Source organism: Rhinopithecus bieti, unplaced genomic scaffold (assembly GCF_001698545.2).
Source record: "Rhinopithecus bieti isolate Rb0 unplaced genomic scaffold, ASM169854v2 scaffold_74621, whole genome shotgun sequence".
NCBI classification, from domain to species: Eukaryota; Metazoa; Chordata; class Mammalia; order Primates; family Cercopithecidae; genus Rhinopithecus; species Rhinopithecus bieti.
Genome location: NW_016827731.1, coordinates 100,787 through 122,748, shown reverse-complemented (window position 1 = coordinate 122,748; position 21,962 = coordinate 100,787). Strand labels below are relative to the sequence as shown.

The following is a 21,962-nucleotide window of genomic DNA, read 5'->3' as shown; positions in this document are numbered from 1 at the left end:
GTTGACCAAAGCAGCCTGTCTTTGTATGACCCACCAGCTAAAAATGGGTTTCACATTTTTAAATAGTTGAGAAAAAATCCATTAAAGACTATAGGATGCTATGTGAAAATTATAAGAAATTGAAATTTCAGTCCCCATAAAGTCTGCTTGGAAGACAGCGATGTTCACTCACTTCCATGTCTATGGTGCTACAAAGGCACAGTTGAGTCAATTACAACTGAATAGTTTAAAATACTTAATATTTACTATCTGGCTCTTTACAGAAAAAGTTTGTCAATCCCTGTTCTAGAGTATTTATGAATAGCTAGGATAATAACCATGATTGACTGATTGATCTGACTTTATATGTGGGCTGAATTCCTTTTATATATGTAGTTTCTGTGTGTGTGTGTGTATATATATATCAAATACATATATATGCATGTATATTTCTCTCTCTCCTCTTCATTTGTGTTTGTACGTCCCCCTAAAAAACAGGTAGAGGCATAAGGCCAGATCTTGTTCCATTCCACTAAGCAGGTAGCTTCAAAGGCCCTTGCACAGATCTCTGCCTCTATCTGCACCATGGTGCTTAATTCTCTCCAAGTTCCTGTCACTTCCCATCAAACCTTCAACAGTTTCCAAGAGCACTTCTACTATGAGCTGCAGGCTAGGGCTATGTGCTTGCAGGCAGCTTCCTTCCTCCTCAGAGCTGACTGGAGGCGGCAAGGAGTCCTTGAATCATGTAAGGATCCTTCAGGGGGATTAGGCATGACCCTTAGGTGATAGAACTTCAGTATCTCCTGGCCCCTTTGTGCAAAGGCTTGGAGCCCCACCAGCCCAGCAGCCTGGTTTCTTTGTATGCAGACCAGGGCTAGTTCCCTATCAGGGGGAGGCTGACAGCAGAATACCCTGAAGGTTAGGCCTCTTAATCTCATTAATAGCCTGATTGTCTTCCCCAATCTAGTGGCAGCCAATGGGGTGGTACCCACAAGATAAAATGATCTTCAAATTCAAGAGATAAAATGGCACTCAGATAAAGTCCTTAAGACGGAGAACATTGGAGCCGCCCATGTCCACCACTAAACCTCAAGTCAGTAAGAATGTGCTTCCTACAATAGCAGACATTTCAAGGCAAGATTTGTCTCTCTTCTGAACTGAAATAATCTGCTACTTAGGGACAATGGGCCTTATTTACCATGAAGAACTTTGCTGCTGAGATGAATATTTTTACAACTGCCCTCATAAACCCCTCCCGCTGTCTGCTGCCCAGGGAGTGGGCGGAGCTCCCAGAGGTGAGCTGAGGTGCTTGCACTGTCTCAGAAGCCCCATTAAGTTGTTAAGGCATTTAGTAGCCCAGACGGTGCCGAATGCAAGGGCAGTTCAAATCCCCACACAGATGGGGATGGGGTCCTGAAACAGGGGGCTTTGATTTCTTGCCTGGGCAGGGCACAGAATCCACCTTGGTCAGGGGCAGTGGTTGGGGAGGAAGCAGTAAACTAGCCAGAATGGGAGACTCACACCCTCACCCCACCTCTTTGGCCGTGATCTCCCAAAGCCTTGGTGTCACTCAGAGGGGAACAGTAGGAATGTGGGAAAAGGAACTGCTGTGGGCTGTCTGTGTGTGTGTGTGTGTGTGCGCGCACGCGCGTGTGTGTGTGTTTCTCTCTCTCTCCTTCTCTGTGTTGGATTTTGTGCCTGAAAAGTTCTTAGCATCTGCATAAAGCAAAAAGAGATGGACAGTGTGCAACAGCTCAAAACCTCTCCCCACCACTTACTAAGAATATGAAGTTGGGCACATTCCTTCCATTCTAAGTAGTTCACTTCCCTTGACTGTAAAATGAAGATGACACTACAGATGGCTCCTACTCTGCAGGGTTGTTGTGCGGGTCACATAAGCTGATGCATGGAGGAACTCGGCCCAGGGCCTGGGACCAAGGAAGTAAGTGCTCCATCAACACTGGCCATTAGCATTCCTCTCGTTGAGTCACTACCTTGCCGCTGGAAACTTTGGAGATTTCCTCGGGTCCTGCAGAATTCAGTGCCGGAGAAAGCAACAGCACTTCACATAGGTACCCTGGCCCAGAGTTTGGCTTGTCTGAGACCCAGGGTTAGATTCCCACAGGTAACCTGGGAGGGGCTGTGAAGGGGGATGAGGGAGGGGCAGGAGGCAGGATTCTCTGTTTTTCAAGCTCTAAGCCACGTCAGGGAAGTCAAGTCCACTGGGCTTGGAGAGGGAGGAATAGAGTTCAGCGAGAGGGAGGAGCAGCAGCCACAGAAATAAATGTCTCCTCTTTGGTAAAGGGGCTATGGTTCAGGACCCATGGAAGTCCTCCTGGAGGGGCCTCTTCTCTTCTTTGTGCCTCACTTTCTTTCCAGGAGAATAAGTCCCCACTTCCCTCTCAAAAGGTGACACAAGAGTGAGCACATCACGCGTGGGAGAGCGGAGGCTGATGAAGACCTTTTACCCCTCCTCGCCTCCTCAAGGTGGTGGCCAGGTGAGCTTGCTGCTGACTAGAGCAAAAGGTACAGGGAGCAAGGTCGCCACAGATCACACAGCAGATACCACAGCTTGGGCCAAGGCTAGCAGAGTTTCCATCTTGCGCCAACTTCCTCCTCCTCCTCCTTGAGCCAATCAATACAAGCACCAGGCTCTAACCAGTCCTTCTCCTTGCTGCCGCCCTGCCCTCTGACCTTTTGGGGGCCTTTCTCTTGATTCATCTCCAGAAGGGAGGTAGAGGCCATCACTCCGGACCTGCTCAATGGCCTCAGAATGGGCTGTCATGGGGCCTATAACCAGGGACAGCTCCTGCTGGCCGAGAGCTGGAATAGGGGCTGGGGGCAGATAAAGGCCTTCCAGGCTGAAGATAAATGGCTGCCTGCAGCCTGCTACAGTAACTTCAGGCCCCCAAGAAGAGCAAACAAAGGGTGCCCCTGTGACACTCCCTGGAAAGATGAAGGCCCAGCAGCGGCAGCCAGGCTGGTTCAAAGCCCCAGCTTAATTGTCAATTAAGCATGCATAAGGGAGACAAAGCCATGACAACCCTTGGCTGCATGCTGGTGTGTGATTGTAAAGCTGAGGAGGGGCAACGCTGGAAACAGCTGATTCTGCTGACAATGTGTTTGTAGGGCATCTTGTAACCAATCAGCCGCTGACAGAGGCAGAGTGCTCCTCCTGCCACCCCTATTGTGCCGGACATTCCAGGACTAGGGTCACACCATGGTCATCGTGGGCAAGTGGGCCACAGCATGGTAAGCATGACTGGGAGGGAAGGTGCTGTTAGAGAAAGGGTGCTCTTCTCTCTAGGAAGAGGGTTCCGGGGAAGCCTTGTCTCCAAGGTGCTGCCAGCCCTCCTGGCTCAGGTGCGGTGTTTGGAGAGGGGAGAGTGTGGAGAGTGGGTGTGGGGGAATTGGAGCCTTGTTTCCCCCAGCTCGGTCTTTGGGGTTGCTAGTGCTGACTGTGGATGCTGAGCTCTCCTCAGCAACATGGAGATTTTTTTTTTTTTTTTTAAGACAGAGTCTAACTCCAATGCCTAGGTTGGAGTGGAGTGGAGTGGCCCATCTTGGCTCACTGCAACCTCCGCCTCCCGCCTCCCGGGTTCAAGCGATTCTCCTGCCTCAGCCTCCAGAGTTGCTGGCGCCTGCCACCACACCCGGCTGATTTTTGTGTTTTTAATAGAGATGGGGTTTCACCATGTTGGTCAGACTGGTCTCAAACTGCTGACCTCAAGTGATCTGCCTGCCTTGGCCTCCCAAAGTTCTGGGATTTTAGGCGTGAGCCACCACACCCAGCCCACAGAGTGTTGTTTTTTGTTTGTTTGTTTGTTTGTTTTTGTATTCTGCGTGCAGTTATGTTTCTGGCTTGGTTAGTGACCATACCTTGGCTGTGGGCACTGAGGTGGGAAGAGTGCCATGCGGCTCTACAGACAGAAGCCACCCCTGAGTGCTGGGCTCCAGCCTGCTGTCTGCCTGCATGCATTACTCAGGAGCCCTGTCATGGCACACATGCCATCCTGGCAGCCTGAGATGGGGACACTAATCCTTGACCCCAGCATCCTGCATCCCAGGCACCAGCACAGCAGCCACTTCTGTTTCTAGTCCCAGGGCCAGGACACATCTCACTGCCTCTCAGGGGGAATGCCCTGGTGTGTGAGATCAAAAAGAAAATGATTTCTGCTGCCTGCCAGCCTTCCCACTGCCCTTGTTTAGCCCTCTCTAATGTTAAGAGTCATAATGAGGGTAGTATGGGTTACTGAGAAAGGTGTCTTTTTACATTCACTCCCTTCATCCTCACACACACCCTGTCTGGAAGGCCCTATTTCTCCATTTTGTAGGCAGGAAACTCAGACTCAGAGAAGTTATGTGAATCAGCCACAGTTATAACCTCACTGGTTAGAACCCGGATATATAACTACACTCAGAGAAAGAGAAGCCAGTCCCTGGGCTTAGGACAAGGACCATGTCGAGGAGCCCAGAGTGAAAATTAAGGCAGGAGGGCTGGGTACAATCTCACAACTGGGATCCCAGCACTTTGGGAGGCTAAGGCAGGAGGACTGCTTGAGACCAGGAGTTTGAGGCTGTAGTGAGGCAAGACTGCACCACTGCACTCTAGTTCGGGTGACAGAGGGAGACCCTGTCTCTCAAAAAAAAAAAAAAAAAAAAAAAAAAAGAAGAAAAGCAGTCACCGAGAATATTCAGTGTCCCATAACTGTTGCTCCAGAAACAGTAATAGGATCTATCACACCGCAGAAAGATCCACAAAGCCCCCAAATGAAACTTCGATCCGCAGCTGGTTCTGGGGACTTGACACTGACCCGATGACCCGATATCTTTCCTACCAGACAGTAAGCTCCCAGAGGGCAGGACGTGCAGCTCGTACATCACTAGCGTATTCCCAGGACTTGGTAAGCACTCAACATATCGTTGTGCTGTGGGAAAGCATGGAGTGGGAACCAGCAGGCCTGAGCCCTAGTCCTTGTTTTGCTACCATTGCTCTGTGTCACTTTGGCAAATCACTGCCTCTTTCTGGGCCTCAGTTCCTTTCTTCAAATTCCCTCCAAATTCTAATATTACATGATTTTTAGAAAGATTCAGACTTCTGGGCTACCCCAGAGAATCCACTTCCCGTGGGACATGCCCTTCCTAGACTCCAGTCAGAGGAGTATGCAGGCTGCGTTTTCTGCCCACCCTGCTGGGTTTCCAGCACCTGCTCCCGGTCCATCCAGCCCCAGCTCTCTGGGTCTCCTGTCAGCACACAGGATGCCTAAACCAATGACCCCGTGGTGACCTCAGCACAGCCCCAGCTTGTCAGAAGGCTGCTGGGCCTTTGTTTGGCTTCCAGGCTCCCTGACTTTGGTGTGGAGATCACAGGTCCCAGCACAATGGCCATTGTCTTCTCAATAATGCCCCTTGCCCCAACCATGCCCCCCGCAGCTCCCAGCTTCAACTCCGTGGATCGCTGTGGCGGCCAAGCACTCTGGTCCTGCTCAGTGCCAACCACATGCCATTTGCCACAACCTTCAGAACCCTGCTTTGAATTTCCCTAAAGAGGCGAAGTTACTCTGCAATCAGGCCAGTCTTTGCCTGGGGGCTTCTCTGCCTCTTAAGTAACTAAGACTATCTTCCTGTGTGGCTGAGCCTCTCTCTTCTGTGGGAGAGGGACCTAGAGAAACCCCCGGCACTGGCCCCAGCTTCATGCTGGACACTGTCAGGCTCCCAGAGGCCCTGGAAGAGGCTGTGCTATGGGAGGGCACAGCAGGCATGGAACAAATGCTTGTATACCACCCAGCTGATGGCTCTGAGCCTGTCTGGGTGGCTTTGGTCCCCTGAACACTTGGGTTAGCTCCCAGCCCTTCAGGCCTTTCTCATTAGAAGGGCAACCAACAGGTGAGGGGAGCAACAGGTTTCAGAATCACCCCCGAGTTAGAAACAGCATTTGGCTTTCCTTTCGCAAGCCCTTTTCTTGGAGCAGGCAGGAGGCTGCTACTCTGTCCTCATGGGCACCGCACAGACCCCAGTGAACACGTCAATTCTAGGAAGCCAGCTTTGCCGGAAGAGTGAAGGACCAGAAGAAGTGCTCCATCCCAGCCTGTGCCTACCACAGAGCTCAGCATATAGGTGTGCTTTCCCCCAAGGAGGCTGTAGGATTCCATCCTGACAAACCCAAAGCCCACGGCAGAGGCATTCCAATCCAGGCCAGGGCCCAGCACAAAGGAGCACTCAATCAAGCACGATGGAGCAGGTACTCAGTCAGTTTGGCCCAACTCATCACTGCAAAGATTTCAAGTGATTGACCCCCACCAACCCTGATGACACACGGAAGCCAACAAGCAGAGGCCACCAACAGAGTGACCGTCCCCAAAGGCCACTGGGCTTCTCCTGAGGCAGCCGGACCGAGCGAGGGGCAGGATATGGCCAGGGATGGAGGAGGTGGCCGGAGTGCCATCCTCCAACACAGTGAGGGATGCCATGCCATCACGACCCCTCTGCCTGAGATTTGGACCCGATCCACCCATAAGGCAGCCTCCTCAGTGTAGAATGACCACTGAGCCAGCAGCCACACAGGGAGAAGAAGAGGGAAGGAGACAAATAGGGTAAAGGGTTCCCTGGAGGCTAAGTGAGCCTCACAGGGCAGTGGCTGAGCCAGGAGTTGGAGGAAACTGATCAGAGCCACACATTATTTCCAGGGGAATATTCTGGCAATGAGAGAGCAGCCCTAGGATCACCTCAAAGGATTTGCTCCTCTGAAAACGCTTAAACCAGATAAGATCCGTGGCGAGAACCAGGATGGGCTGCTGAGGCAGTGAGGCACAACCTTTGTTTACCTGACAGCTTGTTCGGAGGAGAGGAGCTGGGCTGGTGGTGGGGGGAGCCGTGGGAGAGCAGAGGGTTCAGGCTGTGAGTCTGGTTGGAGCTATAGGCGTCCATGGCCAGCTTCTGCCGGAATGCCTCCTCCTTCCTGCGGTTTGCAAACCAGTTGTAGACACGGACCTCAGTGACCAAGTTGGAGCCCAGGCCGTGGGCTTTGGAGGGAGACACCCCTCGCTGCAAACATTCTGCCCTGGGGATGGATGGAGGGGAGATGGTGAGCGAGGGTGGCGGGGGAACTTGTTGGTGTTTGGCCAAAAACACACAATCACAGCAGTCTTGGTTGGGAGTGTGAATGGGCCATGGGCAGAATGGAAGGCTGAGGAGGAGAGGCCTATGCAGAGAAAAGGCCAGTCCATGGAGTGATATGATGAAGATGGCTGAAGTGGGTCTGAACGCAGGGACAGAGCAGGCTATGCCGCCCTGGGAGTCAGGGACTTAGGCTCTGGTGTGGCTCCCGAGGAGAAGAGAGCACGCTGGGGACAGGCAGTCCAGGGGAAGGTCCAGATGGGGCTTCCTGACACCTCCTTATTTAGCCATTCTTTCCACCACACAAAAGGCAAAGCCCTTCGCTGACTCTGTCTTGAGTGCCTTCAAAGCACTTCAAGAGGATTTCTGGTCTTTTGGGGTTTGAACTCCCTGAAAGAGTGCCAGGAAGCAAAAAGCCTTATACCCTCCAAAAGGCAGGCAGAGTGGGGTCCAAAGCAGGGTGCATTGAGATGGCCGGTCTCTAGCTTTATCAGGGCTGGTGAAACCTCAAACTCAGGTGTGAGAGATTCTTAGACACTACTGGGTGCTGCAAGGCATCTCATTAGTTGGGGTACGGAGCACAGCCTAAGGACTCAGTGGCAGTACAGGCCTCCCTGCTTCCCAGCCTGACTTCCCTGGCTGCATTCTTTCCACTGCCAAGACCAGCCCAGCCCAGAGACAGAGAAAGTGCACACAGGCCTTGGCCAGACCAAAGAGCTGAATTTTTAGAAAGTCAATACTGGAGTCAGGGAGAACAGGGCAGGAATGAAGTAAAAAGATTTCCCGGCCGGGCGTGGTGGCTCAAGCCTGTAATCCCAGCACTTTGGGAGGCCGAGACGGGCGGATCACGAGGTCAGGAGATCGAGACCATCCTGGCTAACACGGTGAAACCCCGTCTCTACTAAAATACAAAAGTAGCCAGGCGAGGTGGCGGGCGCCTGTAGTCCCAGCTACTCGGGAGGCTGAGGCAGGAGAATGGCGTAAACCCGGGAGGCGGAGCTTGCAGTGAGCTGAGATCTGGCCACTGCACTCCAGTCCAGGCGACAGAGCGAGACTCCGCCTCAAAAAAAAAAAAGATTTCCCAAGGTTTTCCAATAGTTTAAAAAAAAATAGCTGGGCCCTGTGGCTAGAGCCTGTAATTCCAGCTATTTGGGAGGCCAAGGCAGGAGGATTGCTTAAGCCCAGTTCAAGATCTGCTGGGCAACATAGCAAGACCACATATTAAAAATAAATAAATTAATTAACACATAGTTTTTGTTTGTTTGTTTGTTTGTTTGTTTTAAAATAGAGATAAGGTCTCGCCATGTTGCCCAGGCTGGTCTCAAACTCCTGAGCTCAAGCAATCCTCCGCCTTGGCCTCCCAAAGTGCTGGAATTATAAGTGTGAGCCACCGCGCCTGGTTGGTAGTTAACATGTAAAAAGAACTCTGTTGAGTCAGTGGGGGCGGAGTAGACTGAACAGATCTGACCAATTCTTACTCTCCTGCCAAGCTTCCTTTTGGACCACTGCATGTCTGACAATTGGTAGAGGCCAGATCTAGAGTCTGTGGCTAAGGGAGAGTTTTATCCTGGCCTATATGGAGGTTGAACACAAAATTTTTATTCCACAGGTATCATATTTTACACCAGCATTCTCCAGAGTATCTTCCCTAGAATAATAATTCATGGGATTGTTTGTACTCTACCAAAGATTCCAGAGTTAACAAATTCAACAAAGCTAAGTGGTTTTCTTGACTGCAGGGCTTCTCAGAGCCTTTAATATATGTTGTGACTCTCTAAGGGGAAGTATCCATATGCTGGTTCTCAGACTTACTAATGAATTGATATTGGGGTTCTGTGGAACATACTTTGAGAAGCCCTGATTTAGCCACACTTATCTGTATAACTAGTGTCTCAATATCCCAGGACCGAGGGGAGGGATCCTGGGTCCCTGTGCTTGCCCACCTGCCCAGGTGAGCTTCTGGTGGTGTTACCTGTTGCATTCCTCCACTAAGGCCTCTCTCTCTTCCTTGCTGGGGTTCTTTTGCCGGTCGTAGGCCTGGTACAAGATTTGCTGGGACGCGGGCCCCCATTTGAACCGGTTGCGGCGCATCTTCTTGTTGGTGGGCTCAGAGCAGGCATCATCGGACTGCCCAGGCCCCTGGCTCTGTTGACTGAACTCTGGAAAGAGAAACAGCAGCTGATCCTGACTGCTTTTGTCTGTCATATTTCCAGAACTCTGGACTGTCTGGTTGAATTCTGAAAAGAGAAAGGAGTAGATTTGATAGGGTCTGTAGCCTTCACTCAGCAGACAGACAGACAGACAGACAGACAGACAACGGACAAAGACACATTTATTCCCCTCATCTAACTAAGCTTTGCAATCTGCTCTCGCTGCATGTGGAGCTGGAGATGGGGAGGCCTCAGCACAGGCCTTTACTGCCCACCTCAGTTGCTCCAGCAAAGCCACCCTTTTCCTTTCTTTGAAGGAGCTCAAACATAGCCAGCCATTGTTTTAAGAAAATTATTTTTTTTTCCCCTTTGGCTCACTGGCCCTCAGACATGAAGCAACACTCTGCATCCTGAACTCCTGTATTTGATGTCAAGTGGGTGAGCTTAATCGAGTCTCAGATCCAGGGGAGAACTGTTCAAAGGTACAATTTATACTTGCACAAATATTCAGAGGCTGTAGATAGCACTCCCCACCTCTCCTCCCTCTTCCTATATCCTAGGTATCTACATTATAAAGTCAGGTTTTTAGAAAAAACCCAAACCTTTTGAAACATGCTTTGAAATAAATATAACTGGAGCTTTGTATTGGAAAGAGAAGATGTGCTTTAGATCTCAAATAATTTCAAAGACTACAAACATAGGACCATAGGACCCGTCTGGGAGTGGTGTTTAATTAGCTGGAAATGATGCTCCCTGTCTGTCCAATTCCTTGGGTCCAGGAATACTGTGACCCTCAGGAGATTTTTCTAGAATGAATGAGAGCCAGCAGCTCAGCCCAGTGGTGATGCCTTAGCCTACACGGTTTAATGAGATTTGATATTTACATTACTGAAGAAGAAAGCTTTGCTGTCCTCGTCTTCACATCTGCATGAAGCAGGGCTCACTGGGGTGATTAATTCCATTTTACAGATGAATAAACAAGGAGGCTAAGCACTCTGCTGAGCAAAGACACATAACACATTCATTTCCTAGCTCTGGGTCCCTATGTTCTGGATCTTAATGTCTTTTTTTTTTTTTTGAGACAGAGTTTTGCTCTTGTTGCCCAGGCTGGAGTGCAGCGGTGTGATCGCGGCTCACTGCAATCTCCGCCTCCCAGGTTCAAACGATTCTCCTGCCTCAGCCTCCTGAGTAGCTGGGATTATAGGTAGGCGGCACCATGCCCAGCTAATTTTTTGTATTTTTAGTAGAGATGGGGTTTCATCATGTTGGGCAGGCTGGTCTCGAGCTCCTGACCTCAGGTGATCCACCCGCCTCAGCCTCCCAAAGTGCAGGGATTACAGGCGTGAGCCACGGCACCCAGTCTTAATGTCTTTCTTTCTCAGTTCCTGTAATTACTCTCACAGGTCACAGAGAGTGGAAGGCTACCACCTGCCTTTGTGATAAGCTCTGAATGTGCCATCATGTACATGCTATCCTTCTCGTTCTTTTGGACGACTGGATCAAAAATCCTCAAGGTTCAAGTCAGGCTACTACTTAACGTTTGAATCCCCTCTACAACCCCCCACCGAGTGGCCCTCCAGTCTATATGCCTCCAGCAGCAGGGAACTTACCACCTATCTAAGGCTCATGTCCATTTTGGTCCATCAGGAGGAATGGTTAGGGCCCCTAGCCAGCCAGGACTTGGGATCCCAACTGGAGGTGGTGTTGGGCTTTGTTTAACTGTGGACTGATCATGACACTGTGGCCTTTGATTTGGCCCATTTAGAACCCTGGAGGATTCTTAGGCCACCTTAGGGCTCTGTTTTCAGTGGTGCCCAACAATGCTACTATAGACCTGACAGAGTTCCTGCCAAACAGCTAGTGGGAAGTCACTGCTAGTGGGATCATGTGGGACCCCAGCTTAATTCTCTCATCACTTAGTCCCCCCAGCTGTGGGATGAGACTGACTGAAAGCTTAGGGACACTAACTAGCCTTTCAGAATATCTACCCCTAGTCAGGATGATGGTGATGTTGGCCCAAATTCCTTTGGGGGTTAGACTTTTTCGTTTTTTCAGACAAGGTCTTGCTCTGTCACCCAGGCTGGAATGCAGTAGTATGATCATAGCTCACTGAAGCCTTGACCTCCTGGGCTCAAGCCATCATCTCGCGTTAGCCTCCCAAGTAGCTGGGACTACAGGTGTGCAAGCCACCACACCTGACTAATTAAAAACATTGTTTTTGTAGAGATGGAGTCTCACTATGTTGCCCAGGCTGGTCTCAGACTCCTGGCCTCAAGCAGTCTTCCCGCCACCTCAGCCTCCCAAAGCATTGGGGTTACAGGCGTGAGCCACAGTACCCCACCTGATTACACTTTTCAAAGTGCTTTCGCCCCTGTATAGTATTTGGCTTCACAGCAGCTCTCTAAATGCAGTTACTTGAGGGGAAATCAAAGGGAGAGAAGGAGACGTCCTCTGCTCAGTGAGGTCTGTCACAGTGTCTTCCCTCCTCCCTGTAGGCCCTGTGTGGCACCGGTGGAGTCACCAATGGCCAAAGCCAGTGTGGATCATCCCAAGGGCCTGGGAGCAATGCAAGATTTTTTCATTTAATGTGAACAGAAACAATAACGGTTAACATTTATTGAACCATTTCTATGGTGAGGTATTGTGCCAAATCCTCTGAATATATTCCCTCATCTAATTCTTACAGCCTCTCCATGTGAGAAGTACGGCCGTCTCTATTTTACAGATTAAGAAACTGACGTTCAGACTGGTTAAGTGACTTGCCCAAAGTTATGTGGACTTGGGGCAGGAGCCCGGACATGAGCCCAGCCTGCAGGCTTGCAGGCTCCTAACTACCACCCTGTGCATCGCCTCTCACTAAAAACAAAACCCAAGCAATGTACCCGCAAACCCTTCAGATCTGACTTGTGTGGAGGTGACAAAACCGACTTTTGAAGCTTTGTGTCTGGTGGGTGTGAGACACTCTCGCAGCTGCTCCCTATTGTGGGGGCTGCCTCAGTCTCTTACCTGCCCTTTGAGGAGGTAGCAGCCTGAACACTGTTCAGAACTCAGTGTGTCCTCAAATCAGCCGGGTGGGTTTGCCTGTAGGTGCTCAGAACCATTCAGGTTCCACTGACCTCAGGGGCTTGGCTCTAGCCTCTCCCAATTTTTGAAGAACTAGACTCCCACATTTGCTCCCTCTAGCCACCACCAACTCTTCTCTACTTCCCTTCAGATTAATTGTGTTTGGGGAACAAAATGTCCATTGCCCATGAAAATTATCTTGGAGAAGTTGGCTTCAGTAGTCTCTTTATAGGCTTGGGGGCCAGCTTGGACAAGGAGATTCTATGTGTGTAGAGAGGCCCATGAATATTACCATTTGTTATTTTTAGTTTTTCAAGGAAATTTGTAATCATGTATCATTTTGTATTCTCTCCCCTCTCTTCCTCCTTCTCCTCACCCCATTCACCTGTGTCCCTCTTTTATTTCTCTTACTTCCTGATTCTTATATCATGCTTGCATGTCTTGTATTCATCCTTCAAGACATGATTTGAATGTCACCTCTTCTAGGAAGCCTTCCATGATGTATCCAGGCAATTTAGCAGTTCCTCTGCTGCCCCTTGTGTATATCTTTATAACAGCTCTTAGAAAATGAATGTCATTATTTACTCAAACATCTCCACTTCTTCACTGGATGGCAGGTAAGTCCCTGGAGAAAAGAAGCTATGTATTCCACAGCTTAGCATAGTGTTTGGCACATAGTAGGTGCCTGTATAATAGTTACAGAATGAACGACTGTTTCTTAAGCTTTTATGTCTCATGTGACTTTAAAACAAAAATAACAGCCTGGCGTGGTGGCTCACGCCTGTAATCCCAGCACTTTGGAAGGCCAAGGCGGGCGGATCATGAGGTCAGGAGATCGAGACCATCCTGGCTAACATGGTGAAACCCCGTCTCTACTAAAAATACAAAAAAAAAAAAAAAAAAAAAAAAAAAAAATCGCCCGGCATGGTGGCAGGTGCCTGTAGTCCCAGCTACTTGGGAGGCTGAGGCAGGAGAACGGCGTGAACCCGGGAGGCAGAGCTTGCAGTGAGCTGAGATCACGCCACTGCACTCCAGCCTGGGCGACAGAACGATACTCCATCTCAATAAGTAAGTGAGTAAATAAATAAATAAAACAAAAATAACAATAACAACAATTCTCTTGAAGAGACTGTTGTATTTGTAAAATGTCCCTTCCTCAACTTCTTGAGAAACTTTCTGGACCTCTGTCTTTTGAGAAGTTTCCAGTCTGCCTTTCCTGCCTCCTTCTCCTTTCTGAAGAAATTCTCATTGAATACAGAGACGCAGCACAGACTGGAGATGCTGCATAAAGCTTAAATAATTGGGCAGGGCTCAAGGGTTGTTGGGTCTTCGGAGACAATGGCTCCTGAGAATTTTTTTAGGCTTTCCAGGAACTATACAGAGAGTTGCTTCACGTCAGGAACACAAATTCTTAAAGAGCTAGTCACCAAGTATGGGGGGGCCAACCCATTCTTGGAAAGGTCTCCCGCTCTAAGCAGCAAATAGCTCTCACGTTACTTCTTCCAATGTATTCATGTAATACTCCCAACAAAAGCACAAACACCACAATATGAAATGAACACCTAAAACCCTTCCTTTCACCAACCCAGGGACATTGAGACAATAAATACTGAAACAATCACTTCAGAGCAGTGTGTAACAGAAAACAAGAGTCATTTTAAAAGCAAGAGGGAAAAGCCCAACCCAGAAAGTGGTGGAATCCCAGCACTTTGGGAGGCCGAGACGGGCGGATCACGAGGTCAGGAGATCGAGACCATCCTGGCTAACACGGTGAAACCCCGTCTCTACTAAAATACAAAAAACTAGCCGGGCAAGGTGGCGGGCGCCTGTAGTCCCAGCTACTCGGGAGGCTGAGGCAGGAGAATGGCGGGAACCCGGGAGGCGGAGCTTGCAGTGAGCTGAGATCCGGCCACTGCACTCCAGCCTGGGCAACAGAGCGAGACTCTGTCTCAAAAAAAAAAAAAAAAAAAAAAAACAGAAAGTGGTGGAAACTAACATCTTGATAAAGACAGAGAAGCTCAGATAAAGCCAGAGGATAGTGTGTAGGGAGAGTGAAAACCAATACAAAATTTTCTGGGGAAAGGATGGGATCAAAGTAATGAAAGTCTAATGTCAAAGAATACTTTCCTAAAATACAGGCAGTATGTCATTCTACTCTTATTATTCATATGCAGTTCAAACTTCCCTAGACTTACTTCAAAACAAAAACTTTTCAGAATAATTGGGTGGTAGAAATCTTGGGACAGAAAAAAAACTTTGGGATGGGAATGGGAATGACAAGAATTGAGGAGTCAGAGTTCCAAATGCAGACACTTTTCCTGTGCCCTGCCTTAGCCAGAAGTAGCTTCTTCATGAGCAGGGCCACCAGCTGAGGTCCTCACACTCAACCAATTTTGGTAAATGTGAGCAAACACCTTAAACTGCCTCAGGATTCAATCCCTCTCACTATCCTCCAAGAACAGGGTGAAGTTCTGAATATATCTCTCTATACAAATGCCTTCTATTGATACTTTTTCCAGAGAGGAGGAAATTAACAGTAACAGTAATTAATATTATTGACTGCAACGAAATGTCTTCTTTGGAAATTGACTGCTGGTCATGTATCAAGGGGAGATACTTGGCTTTCTCTGGGGGAAGATATTTCACTCTGCTACCTACTTGGTTTCAAAGAGGAGGACGTTGGAAGGAGGGGTCAAAAAGTTTAAGCTAGGCTGCATACACTGACAGGCTCCTCAGAGCAACTGGCTGGGTAGCAAGGGGCTGTGACCGAAGAACATGATAGAAGCCAATCCATTGTACAGCAACCACCAAGGCCAAATCTACTTGCCAGCTTCCTTATATCTGCTAAATGCTCACAGGGCCTTGTTGATGAAAAGGAAACTGAGGCAGCCCATGGGGTGAGAGGGCAAAGGTCACTTCAGGCTGAGGCAGAGGCAGGATGAAAACACTTACGTCGGAGGATCTCTCGTTGCTTTCTGACGTACCAAGTGTACAGGGCAGCACGCTTCTGGGTCTTCATAGGGGTGCCCTTGTTGAGATGCTGGGAGAGGTGTGATTGGTTCAGGCCGGTGACATCGACCACCTCCCTCTGGGGGATGTTGTGTTGCTGCATGTAGCCCTTGATCATTTTAGCAGCCCTCCAAGGGTCCTCACTAGACAGACAAGCAGATGGTTAGGGTACTAGCGGGAGACATCTGGGGAGAGAGATTCTCTTTCTAGGGGGTGCTACCTATACTCTATGCAAAATTCTGAATTTTCCACCCATCTAAGCTACAACTTTGGGATAGACATGAGGCCAAAATGGAAGCTAAAGAGAAGAGAAGGTGGCGGCCCCTGTATGGTACACCTCACCCCTTTCTTCCGAGGTTAGCGGGCAAAAGAGGACTTCCCATCTTCAGGAATAAAAAAGCACCACCACCACTCTCTCTTACTAAGCAAGAAGAAAAGCTCTTGTTTTATTTTTATTTATTTATTTATTTATTTATTTATTTATTTTGAGGTGGAGTTTTGCTCGTCACCCAGGCTGGAGTGAAATGGCATCTTGGCTCACTGCAACTTCCGCCTCCTGGGTTCAAATGATTTTCCTGCCTCAGCCTCCCGAGTAGCTGGGATTATAGACGCCTGGCACCACACCCAACTAATTTTTGTATTTTTAGTAGAGACAGAGTTTCGCCATGTTGGCCAGGCTGGTCTCACACTCCTAACCTTAGGTGATCCATCCGCCTTGGCCCCCTAAAGTGCTGGGATTACGGACGTGAGCCACCGCGCCTGGCCGTTTTATTTTGTTTTCCTTCATTTTCCTGGAATGTGGGAGATTTAAAAGGCAGGAGGCCAACTGGAAAGTGGGGATGCCGTTAGCTTGGGGCTGGACTCACTGATCCTACAATGAAGTGGGGATAGCACCAGTTTCTGAATCTGCCCAATTTTAGCTTCAACCTCTCCTACATTATTTTCCTTTTGAATGGGGATCTCCATTTCTTATAAAACAGGGGTGAAATGTACGTGTCCACCTTCTGAGAAGCAAGGAGGGTGTCTTAGCCAAATAGTAAATAATTGTCAGAGTTTTAGAAAAGTTTTCCAGAATACAATGTTGTACCTCTTTGGGACTGGAGGATCACACCACTGAGGTGAGGCAAGTAGTTAAAAAAAAAAAAAAGAAAAAAATTCCACAGCCCCACCTTCTACACAAAATATATTGAGCTAATGGGGACAAATAATTTCAATTTCGAACATTAACAATTTTAGATGCCTTGTTTTCCTGTATTATCGTGTTTCTCATAAATTTTAAGCACTGGGTAAGAACATGATAGTACTTTTCATTTCTCATAAACACGGCTGTGTAAATTGCTAATTTTAGCACCTCTGAATTTTATTTGTCTAGAATGGTTTCAACTTTGCCAATATCTTTTCTTGCTTATTGAACAGATGCCTTGAAAAGAGATATAATTTAAAACTAGAAATTAAGAAAATACTGTGCAGCACAGAACAAAAGTACTAAAGAAGCAATATATACACATTTACTATTTATTTAATGCAGGTACATATTTAACTTACAAAAACCAGCACCCCATTACTGTATGTTGATGTATGTATTAGCTCAATAGAACATGAAAAAAAAAAAAAAAAAAAAAAAAAAACAAAGGGAAAACTAGTTTCAGGTGAAACAAACAAATAAAAAAAAACTGGTGTAAAGTAGAGGCTGAAATAGATACAGCATTGCAATATAATAAGCAATTTTATTTCTAAATGGTGCCTTTAATATGCCAAAATTAATTTTGATTAATGAATAAAAATCTAGTAATCGAACATATTTTGCAAGCATTTGGGTAGTTTTGGTTGTTTTATCAAGACTTTGGTATTAAACTCGTGAGAACACAGGCTTTGATAGAGATGTTTTTGAGAAATGCGAACTTTTATATTAATCATATATAAAAACAAATTTCTCAAGTATTTACAAAGGTACTTTCCAAGTACACAATATAAGGAAGTAACAAGAACAAAAAATGAGAAAATGAGTTACAGTTTCAAACGTGGAGAATTCACATTAAGAGAAAAATAATGTAATAAACATTTTAGACATATCCTTGTAAACATCACAGATCATTTAAAAGCTTATTTCCAGTGAATATTTCCACAGATATTTTAGGGTGGAAAACACTTTCAACGGTTACGAACAAGAAGCTTCGAACCTTAGGGGAAAATTGCATTTTAAAAGTTAATATTGCTTTAGCAAATTCTTCGGCTATTTTTCTTTTGTTTAATTGCCTTTACCTGGGTTCATTTTGTATGCCTAAGAAACCTACAAAAAATAGGGTACTGTTCTAGGTGGAAATGGTTCTGTGGAAATAGTGAATTAGTTCAACAATTAGGGAGGGTAAAAAAAAGCCCCCCAAAAACCTTATTAAGAGGGTGATGGCAAACCTTTTAAGTCCGACTTAAAACGAGAGTGAGAGTAAGATTGGCGCCAGTTACACCTTTACAGCTCTCTGACCCCGAAAATTCACGGGTGTGTTCACCGCAAGAGCCCGGGAGAGTTGTGGTTTTTTTTTTTTTTCTTTTTTTTTGGTCTTTGAAAACACAGTCAGTTCAGTGGTTCCTAACACGGAGAAAGGAACGGGTCCCAAAGAGCGCCAGCGGGCCATTGAGTGTCCCAAGCGCAGGTGTCAAACGCCGTTGCCGCGGGCGCCCGGCAGGTCCGCCCGCACGCTCCTTTCTCAAACAAATGACTTTGCTCGCCACGAACAGAGAAGCCTGGGATCGCCAGCGCCAGTCCGCGGCGCGTTCGTTCGTGTTAAGGAGCCCAACTTCGGGCGTCTTAGAAGCAACCCACTTTCTAGATGCCCCCGGGCGGCGCCCGCATCTGAGCCGCGAGTCAAGGCCGAGCTCGCGCCGGGAGCCGGGACCGGGAAGCTGCGCGAGTCGCCGACCTTCCTTCCGCCGCCGTTTCTCTTCCAGTTTACTAGAATTTCCAGGAACTCCAAAATGCGACTTCTCGGTTTCTCTTTTGCGGTTTTCGTCTTAAGAAGGAACACGCAGTGGGAAAGAGAAGGAGGCGTGTTGCCCGGGGCTCGGGAGGCCCCCCTGTTGCGATTGACCTAGTTTTTTTGGGTAGGACCGCTAGCGATTTCTGAAAAATTACTTTAATCAGTCCTACGGCTTCCCAGGGAGCGGCGGGAGGAAAGGCAGCACCCGCTCGGGACTGGGAGAAAAAAGCCTCCCCAGGTCTGTCCGCGTCTCCAGGACTCCGGGGGGGGTCTGCCGGCTCCCCAGTCCCTCCCGCCCGCTACTGGGGCCGTGGGGGTTTTGGGGAGGGAAGAAGGGGGTGCTGGATCTGAGGACCCTGGGGGCCAGGCCTGGCCTTTCCGCTGGCCGGGCCCTGCGGGCGCGTCCGCGTCGGCGCCGGGGTGGCGGGGCCACGGGGCCGCACGGGGCGCCTGGCTGGGTGCGCCTGGCTGGGAGCTGCGAGCAGCCCCGCGCCCGCGTTTTGATTTCCTTTCCCCTCTAAGCCGCGTTTACAACTTCACCAATGAATAACCCGCCTCTCTTTTCAACCTAATCACGGCTCTTTGTGTATCTTTCTGTTGATGATTTATAGAAATAAATTAATAACACCCCAACTCCACGTGCTGCAGTTTATGTTACGTCTCAGCTGCGTCCAGCCCGGCGCAGGGCTGGGTGCGGAGGGGCGCCCCGGGTCTTTTCAGCGCCGAGCTAGAAAGCAGCCGCCTGCGGCCGGGCGGGAGGGCCTAGGCCCTGTGGCCCCCGGTGGCCGGCAGTGGGAGCCTGGTTCATCCGCCTGGTTCTGAGCGACCTCCCGGCAGCCCTGGCGCCCCAGCCGCCCCTAGGGGCCACTCTCTCGACCCCTCTTGGCCTCTACGACTCACACCTTCCGCGTCGCGGAACTCTCTTGTAGGAGTTCTCTCCCGATAAGGGAGAAATCACCTCCGGGCGGGAGAGCGGCGAGGGAAGAACCTCAGACCTTTGAATTATACCAAAGTGTGTTTGGGGGAAAAGTATCTACAAGATCCCTGATTGTTTTGGCTAGAGGGCAAACCGCCAGGCCCTCGGAGCGCAAATTCAAATGCAAGGTCATATCCCACCCCAAACCGCCGCTGCGGACGTGCGGCCGAGGCTCAGCCGCGAAATCGCGGCGCTTCAGTGTCCGAAGCCACGCCATGGGCTCCGTCCTAAAGCGGAGTGGCCCGGGAGCAACGTGCCGTCCCAGGGAACCGCTCGGCTCCTTAGATAATTAGTAACCAGCTGTCAAAGCCTAGGGCGGTCGAGGAGGACCCACAAACGATCCCGGCCCTGGGGATACACTGCCAGCCGGCCTGACCTCCCGGGGAGAGGCCGGGGGTGGGCAGCGAGGTCTGGAAACGCCCTTTCTCAGACTGAGACCAGACTCCTTTCTCAGACTGAGATCAGATCCTCTGCGAACTGTGGTCTGAGACACGTTCGCCCCCACACAACCCCGCTTGGTTTCTTGGGCCCCGCGCGGGTCCACCCCGACCCTACGTGCAACATGCCCTTTGCAAATCTAAACCGGCGTTGGGGATCCGGGATAATTCTGGGCCTTGCATGGGGGCGGCTAGCAAGAGTGCCCACCAGGGAACTCGCCTCTCAGATCCCGGCCCCGGACGCCGCCTGTCCTTCGGCAAAGAACTGCAGGTCATCATGCAGGTCAATGTGTCCGAGGCCGACATGCGGCTTTCCAGACCCAGGCAGCGCGCAGGAAAAATGCGCGGCCTGGGGCTTGTAGCGGCGCGAGCCTCTGCTCCCGGGAAGTCGCAGCGGTTTCACTGCACCCACTCGCACCTTCAGTCGCGTGGGCAAACCTCCCGGCAAAGGGCTCCGCAGCTCCAGTTCTCCCCGGCCGAGCTCCAGCCCCGCGGGGAAAAGCCCTTGGGTCCACGACGCTGGCCTGGGCCTGGGGAGAAGAAGCCCGGTGGGCCGCAGTGTCTTTCCGCTAAGGGATTGGTAAGGGTCCAGGTGTTGGGAGAGAAGCAGAGCGCCCCCCGGGGGACTTCTCTGGTGGGAAACGGGCTTGGCGAGTGTGGTCGGGCGCAGTGTCACTCAGGCCCGGGGCAGGGGCTCCAGGGGTTCGGGTGGGTCCTCTCCAACTCGCTCTGCGCCTACCTGAGCATCCGGTCCACCTCCGCCCGCTGCTCCGCCGCCTCCTCGGTGTTGAGCGCCTGCAGCTCCTTGAGGATGGGAGGTGTGTCATAGTCGTCGCCGTCCTCGGAGCCCTCGTCGCCGGACAAGCGGCCCTTGGCGTGGCCGTTGGTGAGAGTATGGAAGACGGGCTTGGTGTCGGGCTCGGCCCCGCTACCAGGGGACAGGGGCAGCGTCTCCAGCTTCACCCCGAAGTTCGGCGATGGCAGCAACTCCTCCAAGGCCTGAACCAGCACCTCCTTGGTGACCCCGGAGCTCAGCAGGGCGCTCAGGAGTTCTTGCTGGAGCGACGTGAGCTTGGACACCATTTTCCAAGGACGGAAAAAGAAGGGGGTGAGGGCGTGGGTGGGTGCGAGAGAGGAGGGTGGAGGGGATTTTCACAAGCAAACTCCAAATCCAGGAACCCCTCCACCCTTCAGCCTCCAGACACCTGTTATTCCCTGGGGTCCCGGAGTCTCCTCCGAGAGGAGTCAGAAAACTTCTAACTTGCCATGATCGCCACCATTAGGCCATATAAGATATGCAAATTAGTGGGAAGGGCCCAGCTTTCGGCTGGATGCAAATGATGGTGGGGAGGGGGAAACCCGGAGAGAAGGAGAGCCGGAGGGGCAGAACTGGAGAACAGAAGACCCGGGCCGGGAGCGGGGCTTTGCCAGGGTCCATTCTACTCACGCTGGGGGGCTGGACACCTTCTTTCACTGGTTCTGCTTATCAGCCAAACTTCAGCTAACCTCTGGACTTGTTAAGCCAGTGCCTTGCAGCCTAGGCGCGGGGCTTTTCCACCGGTTCTCAGTTCCGCTTTAGTCCAGAGAGAAGACACTACGCTTCGGCGTTCAGGTGAGAGCCGGAGGAAGCTGGGGTGCTCGTGGAAGAAGGGGACGCAGGAGAAAACGAAGAGTAGAGACCCTGGATGCGTCCCAGCCGACGCAGGTGGTGGGCCAGGAGAGCCCGCAGGGCGGAAGAGAAACTGACCACTTAGGAAGGGGCGCCGAGGCCAGCGGGGAGGTGAGGCCGCCTTAGGTGGGGTGAGCGCGCCCTGGAGGGACTCCACTTATTTCCACTTCAGTTACTGCCCTGCAGGCCCCATAACCTCCCTGGCCCGGTGTGGCGGTTTGGGTTTGCAGAACTGCCCGCCAGAGACCGTAGACGAGGGTGAAGGAGTCCGGGAAGACTCTTGGAAAGAGACTACTTTATGGGCAGAGGGAGTAGCCAAAGTGAAGCTCCCCCAGCAGCCGGGCTGCACCGGCGCCCAGCCTGACAACGCCACCGGGGAGCTGGACCCCTGGGGCTCCTCACTCTCCTGTTTAAACCCGATGTCAAGGCGCCTTCGCCTTGGGGGAGGATGGTGAGGCAGAATGGTGAGGCACTAGGATGGTGAGGCAGTGAAAGCAAAGCTTGACCTGCAGCTGGATGGACACTTGCAGCCGAGTGTCCCCCCCTCCCCCCGGCTCACTCATTTCTGGTTTATTCGCAGTTCCAGAA

General features: G+C 50.4%; 1 protein-coding gene and 1 long non-coding RNA gene across 4 annotated transcripts in view; one reads left to right on the top strand and one right to left on the bottom strand.

The window, feature by feature from the left end:
* HNF1B (HNF1 homeobox B) overlaps positions 1-21,004 on the bottom strand; it is a 61,603-nt gene extending 40,599 nt beyond the window's left edge. Inside the window, exons 1-4 of one of the 3 annotated variants that reach the window (XM_017864110.1) lie at positions 20,445-21,004; positions 15,261-15,460; positions 9,068-9,254; positions 6,804-7,039 (exon numbers count right to left, since the gene is read on the bottom strand). In XM_017864110.1, the coding sequence (XP_017719599.1) occupies positions 6,804-7,039; positions 9,068-9,254; positions 15,261-15,460; positions 20,445-20,788 (967 nt within the window). In that variant the 5' untranslated portion in view covers positions 20,789-21,004. Of the gene's footprint in view, positions 1-6,803; positions 7,040-9,067; positions 9,333-15,260; positions 15,461-20,444 lie in introns of all 3 variants that reach the window. The other 2 variants (XM_017864107.1, XM_017864108.1) reach the window with 2 other exon arrangements.
* On the top strand, positions 2,993-6,797 carry LOC108523480 (uncharacterized). The gene is made up of 3 exons (XR_001883823.1): positions 2,993-3,231; positions 4,821-4,883; positions 6,015-6,797. It is a non-coding gene; the product is annotated as an uncharacterized LOC108523480 (long non-coding RNA).
* Positions 21,005-21,962: the final 958 nt, after the last annotated feature.